Genomic DNA, 7,000 nt, shown 5'->3' on the forward strand with positions numbered 1-7,000 from the left:
GATATCGGGAGCTTTCTCCAATATCGGTGTTTAGTGTTTAGTCGGCTCTGATCTAGGCTTCATTGTGTCAGTCTAGATTAGCTTTTGTTGGACTTTTGTTATGTTTGGAGATTACCCGTATGTTGAGATTTTTGAGATGCATTTATGTTGATGTGATTATTGATTCATGACATGTATATTTGGATCACTCTGGTTTATATTCCGCTGCGACTGTTGAAGTTTATATACATGTTTATGTTTATTGGTTTTGAAATTTGTATGTGACGTAGCCTTTATTTCTTAAATAAATGCATTATTCGCATGTTTAATTGCTTTAATAGAAATAGGAGTGTTACAACACGTGTCCACACTTAACGTTTTTTATTAAACCTAACATAAGGGACCAAAACGAGACTATTAAAAAACTTAAAATACTCAAACAATTTTTTTTTAGTTAAGGGACCAAAGTGATACCAATTAAATACTTAAGGGACCAAAAGAGCATTTAAGCCAACAAAAAAAGAAAAAGAAAATTAGTGTATTAGTGAGATTAATTCAGTTAATAAAAATAATGCATAATATATGTAAGAATCGAGGTTGAAGCTCCAGCCACCATAAAAAAATATTAAAAGTAGTAACCATGATCACCACAAAAAAAGTAGTAAACTATTATTGTTATTACTATTATTATTATTATTATTATTATTATTATTATTATTATTATTATTATTATTATTATTATTATTATTATTATTTATTTTATTTTATTTTTAACGACGGAATGTAAAATTTGTAATGTTAATTTTTGTATTTTCAAATTATTAAAATGTTGCAGCAATTTAAGTTCATACGAATAAATAAATAATTTTTGTATAATGATGTAAAGTTAGTGAGACCTACTTAAATACTCATTGGAGTCCTTAGAGCAACCACATTGGTAGGGTCTTTACCATTTATGATCCGGTATCTAATAGGTACACTCAATGTAGAAAAATAAAATTGAGGGTCTCTTAAGTCACATAGTCTCACTTAATACCACCATCTTAAGTGGACCCAGTGGCGGAGCCAGGAATATTGTAAAGCCCGGGCAAAAAAAAAATTGCAACACATTTATAGGGCGTACATAAGAAATTGCAAGCAAATAATAAAAAATGTAAAGAAATTGCCCAATTTATAGGGGTTTATATAAGAAATTCATAGGGATTTACACAAGAAATTACAAAAAATTTGGCCCGGAGCCCGGGCGAGTGCCCGGGGTTGCCGGGCCTTAGAACCGCCCCTGAGTGGACCCCACACCAGTTTTTAATAAAATAATTATTATTTGAGTTGATTTTGTTGCTTTTCAATTGCAATTTTCATTCTTGTTTTCTCTAATATATACTCCCTCCGTCCCGGATTAACCGAGTCAAAAGCTCATTTCACAAGTATTAAGAAAAATGTATAAATGAAGGAGAGAGAAAAATAATTTTAAGTGTACTTGTTAAATATTAGTGCATTTTCCACTATCATAAATGTAAAGTGGAATATATTGAATTGAAAATGATGAAAATAGTTTTAACCAGAGTTATAAAGAGAAAAAAATAATTAATATTGTATTGAAAAGTGAAATGACTCAATTATCTTTAAGATACTTTTTTTTTCAGGAAATGGCTCACTGAAATGGCTCAGTTAACTTCCATAATGCTACCACAGTGTATCGTTGGCTTTTCATTTTTGCTCTCATTTTCTCAAAGTCCCTAAAAATTATTCATCCATTCTTATCCTATTTACTCATAATTAAAATCACTGTGTCGTTATATTATTTTGGATAATGAATCCAAACCAAATAATTAGTTATTGTTTTAATTATGTAATTTTATCATCCTTTTGAAAAAAATTGTAATTCTTAATATTTGGCAATATTATTATTAATTATTTTTCAATTTTTTAATAAACTACCGTTGATATAAATTTTGTAACTTTATATTTTAATCGATTTAATATTATAAAATAGATAACAATGTATTAAATAAATAGTTATTGGTGGGATCTATTTAGACCCTACATATATAATTTTTTATATCTGTCTCTCTCTTAAAAAATTATACATGTAGAGTCCATTTAAGAAGTCCATATTAATCGATTATCATTGTGGATGTTCTACCTCTTATATTAGAAAATTGTGTAGAAGTAGTTCCTTTTATATTAAAAATTGTATAGTTGCCTTATATATTTAACTTGTATTTTTTTTTTTAAATCACCAAATTTTATTAAATAACCAGATCGCTGCTCAAGACGAAATAAAGACCGATGAGAATACAAATAAAATGTGTCATATATAGGCTGAACATGCAAAATAAACATCCTAAAAACACCCATAATGACGACACCCACCAAAATATAGGTCACCATATAAAACAGACTCCTTAACAAAAACGACCATTGTAAAAACGATATCCGACCATCCATCGTCGCCACTCACCCCTTTAGATTCCATTTAACTTGTATTTTCAACTCGATTTTTTGTTTAGTTTTTTAAATAACATCCTTAAGACAGTGATTGACCAAACATAAAGAAACAATTTGACTTTGCAGAGAATAGGACAACCATGCAAAAACTTAGGCAGACAATGTTCCTTTCAGAAAAGGAAGAGAAGGGAAGCCTCCAAGATGACGTATACAGTAATTTCACAAACCAGATAGAAGTAAAGTAGTTTCGAGGAAGAAGTAAATTCAGCGATCTATGTTACTGCGTAGTTTCTTTTAAATGATAAAAGGGGTAAAGATAGAGAGAGAAGGCCAAAAAAGCTGTGATGGTGTCCCTTTCAAAAGGTGTGGTGGTAGCATATAAAGGATCTATCCCTCCAACAAAGACATCCACCCTTGTCTTTTTGAAATAATAATAAAGTTTTAACTTGTAACAAGCAAGTTAAACTCCCAATTACCAATAATAAAAATAGGTGAATTAATCTATTTAGTCTCTGAATGCTGAGAAATTGTAAAATAGTCCTTGAATGTAGACTCTATTGGTCAATTTTAGGGACTAAAGTGATTAACGGAATCTACATTCAGGAACTAAATAGGCTAACGAAATCTGCATTCAGAGACTAAATTGATTAACAAAATCTATATTTAAGGATTATTTTACAATTTATCTGCATTCAAGGACTAAAGTGGCGCCTCATATTCTATTCAGGAGCTAAATGACTAATCTCTCAATAAAAATAATATAACAAGGAATGGAGGGAAATTAAAAGCAAAAAAATAGGAAAAGAAAAGAGGGAAAATGGAAGGAAAGTAAATTGGTGAAAGGTAAATGAATGAAAATTGGATAGGTTGGTGGTAATATGTAAGTAGAGTACAAGAAAACTAGCAGAAGAGCAGTGATGAAATAAAACGGACGTCCATTCTGACCAAACACTGCCACCCTTTGTCACTGCCATCATCATCAAAAGCCTCTTTCTTATAGGGCCAGAATGAATTCCTCTTCCCTATACCCTTAATTTACTGTTATCTCTCTCTCTTCTTTCCTTCTCTTGTCTTCCTGTGTGTTGAGATATGGAAAATTTGCTGGATTTTTCACAACAGGACACCTCTTTCTCGTCCTCTACAAGTGGGTATTAACCAACTCATTCTGCTCTCTTCTACTTTCATTCATTAATTAATGCAACAATAACACTGGTATCACACTTCATTCAACTTGCAAAAAAGGCAAAAAGTGGTACAGACTTAGAGAGAGACAGATAGAGGAATGGGTTAGGCTCAAAACTGTTAAAGCATTCTTGGGTTTGGTGGTGATGATGGAAATGGGAAAATTGAAGTGGTGGCAGTTGCAACTAGAGTGTGAGAAAAGGAAACAAAACCATTGATTTAGTAGTAGTGTTGTTCTGTTGAAAGCTGGAAGAAGATAAGCAGAACAAGGGTCTGAGTCTGGATCCCCCCAGAACAAATTATCATAATCATCCTCTTTATCAACAAAACCAACAAGACCCTCATCACCATAACTCTGTTCTAAATTCAAGTTATGTAAGGGATAATGAAGAAGAAGAAAATGATGAACAAAATTCATCTCCCTCATCTGAAAAACCCCTGCATCATCCTCACTATCATGACCAACACCAACACCAACACCAAGACCCAACCTTTCATTTTCATCACCAGTACTTTCAACCACCCCAACAATATCTAGATTTAGAACCACAACCAGAGTCACTTGAACCACCAAAAAAACGGTCTTCTTTTCTTCCACCACTACCACACCCTAATCCACCAACATCATTATCTTTCTCTTCCATCGAATATGCAAGAAAGATGGGAGAAACAATACACGACCAGCACACAGGAACAGCAACAGCAACAGCTACAACAACAAAAACAGCAGCAACAACCTCGTCGAAGAGAATCAGCAGCAGCGGAGGAGGAGGAGAAATCGTGGAGGTACAAGGAGGTCACATTGTCCGTTCAACAGGACGGAAAGACCGTCACAGTAAAGTTTGCACCGCGAAAGGTCCCCGTGACCGCCGTGTACGACTCTCAGCCCACACTGCGATTCAATTCTACGACGTGCAAGATCGTCTCGGCTACGACCGGCCAAGTAAAGCAGTCGATTGGCTCATTAAAAAAGCTAAATCTGCTATCGACGAACTCGCTCACCTCCCCGCTTGGAACCCCACAGCTACATGTTCTTCAACACCACAACAGCAGCAGCAGCAGCAAACAAATGAAATGTTTCACCGGCAATCTCCGGTGGACAACAATCCAGTAACCGCTTCTACCAGTCACCGCTCAGCGGCATTAGAGCGAAGAATGCCACCACACGAACAACAATTTCCTTCCCAACAACAACAGTTGGAGATAGACTACAACAGTAGTAGCAGTGGGAAACATGGTTTTCTTCAAGGCTCGTTAGACACTGACATTGCGGATACTATTAAGTCTTTTTTCCCAGTTGAAACGCCCACCACATCTTTTCACAATTATCAACAACCGCCGGATTTACTCTCTCGAACGGCGGCAACCACCCAGCAGCAAGATCTCCGTCTCTCATTGCAATCTTTTCAAGATCCTATTATGCTTCAGAGCCACCATGACAACCACCACCACCACCACAATAACAATAACCAAGTGCTTTTCGCCGGAAACTCCTCCCTTGGTTACGACGGTGGTGGAAGTGGAAGCACCTTGTGGTCTGAGCAGCAACAACAGCAGCAGCATCAAGAGGAACATGATAACGGCAGATTGAATAGAATGATGGCTTGGAATGCTAATAATATTAATGCTAATGCTGCAGATGGTGGTAACAGTGGCCATGGTGCTGGATTTGTGTTCAGTACACCGGCACCGGCGTTTGGCGGTTATGGTCAGTTTTTTACTCAGAGGGGACCCCTTCAGTCCAGTTACAATCCTTCAGTTCGTGCTTGGATAGATCCTTCAATGGCGACGGCGAATATCGTTGATCACCATCATCACTATCTTTCGCCGATGATCCATCAGGCTTCTGTCTCTGGTGGTGGATTCTCAGGCTTTCGTATACCAGCACGAATTCAGGGTGAAGAGGAACACGACGGCGTATCCGATAAACCGTCCTCTGCTTCCTCCGACTCTCGCCATTGATTGGAACACTGATAAAAATAATCCAAACTTTCAGGTTCTACCTTCAATACCCAGTTCTTAAAATTTCAATTGAGTTTCTCTCTGTTTTATTCTTACTGCAATTTTTTCTTTTTATTGTGTTTTGACTGTTTTTTCAGGTTCACGGTTTGCGTTGCAGACGGTCTTTTTTGGGAGAGAGCTTTTGGTTTTGAAAGAGCTACAATTGGAATTCAAAAGCAACTTGGGTTTGGATTTTTCAGATGTTTCAACTTCAATTCAATGGCTTATATATATATATATATACCGTGTGGGAATGAAGAAAATCTGGTTTGATTTATTCATTCAGATTTATCAATTTCAGTCCCCCGGTTTTGTACTACAATTTATCTTTTGTTTTTCAAGCTTTAACTAGGACTAAGAGTACTACTATGTTTATGTTTGTGTCTAATTTGCTTCATTTGTGTCCTTGGATTTCAATTTGTAGTAGTTGTGTTGTGTTTTCTTAATTAGAACTTGTTCCATTTCTAGTTTCGACTAGTAATTTGGAAAAAAACATGCAGATTAAATAACTGAGCTAGCTTGCTCAAAAGTTGTTGTTTATTTCCATCTTGGTGTAAAACCCCAGTTGCAGAATGAAGCATTTTCTCCTTGTCACGAAAAAGGTAGTAAACCCAAATAACCCGACATATAAATTTTGCATATTCAAACTTGTGTATGATTTTGGCTTTGGTTGTTGGTATATATGGTTAATGCTGTCTTTGTTACAAATGAGGATAGGTCTTAATTTAACTGCTTTCTACTCCAACAAGTTTTTTTGCTTCCTTGTCATGGAAAAACAATTGGTAGTAAAATCTTTATGATCATATCATATCATATCAATCTCTTTCGTGCTTGAATTTTTGGTAGCATTTGACTGAGAAGTCATTGTCCATGAACAATAGAAACTGTTGATGAAAGAAACAGGTTGTGTATTGTATGAGAGTTGATTCCGACCTTGGTAAAAGGGAAGTATCCTAGATTCATTATGGTTTGTTTGCTCCTTTGTCTATCACATGTCATATTTAGTTCTTCTTCATCTAGTTTAGTAAGCTATGATAGTGACTCGAAGGTATATTATTAAGAATTAAGAATAAAGCAAAGTTAACACTCACTTACCTACATATACTAATGAGGTTAAGTTCAAGGCATAACTTTAGCTTCCAATAGAATGGTTTTCATTAGGTAGTTTAACTACACCTTTCTTCCCTTTTAGGTCTAATTATAAGATTCTTTTGTTTGTTTTCAATTATCATTAGGGAATGTTTAGATGGAGAGTATAGGATCGGAGGAAAGATTATGATTAATTATATATATTTTTTTTAAATTAAGGAAGTTATAAAATGTTTAAAAATGAAATTAGTTGTGATTTGAAGATTATGTGATTACTTATCATGTTATTATTTCATTTTTT

At 34.9% G+C, this 7,000-nt stretch overlaps 1 protein-coding gene across 1 annotated transcript; it reads left to right on the forward strand.

The window, feature by feature from the left end:
* The first annotated feature begins 3,301 nt into the window (after positions 1-3,301).
* On the forward strand, positions 3,302-6,156 carry LOC25502512 (transcription factor TCP4). Its single transcript, XM_013590053.3, has 2 exons — positions 3,302-5,605; positions 5,709-6,156. The coding sequence occupies exon 1, from the start codon at positions 4,270-4,272 to the stop codon at positions 5,569-5,571; it is 1,302 nt and encodes a 433-aa protein (XP_013445507.1). The 5' UTR covers positions 3,302-4,269; the 3' UTR covers positions 5,572-5,605; positions 5,709-6,156.
* The last annotated feature ends 844 nt before the right edge of the window (positions 6,157-7,000 follow it).

Source organism: Medicago truncatula, chromosome 8 (assembly GCF_003473485.1).
Source record: "Medicago truncatula cultivar Jemalong A17 chromosome 8, MtrunA17r5.0-ANR, whole genome shotgun sequence".
NCBI classification, from domain to species: Eukaryota; Viridiplantae; Streptophyta; class Magnoliopsida; order Fabales; family Fabaceae; genus Medicago; species Medicago truncatula.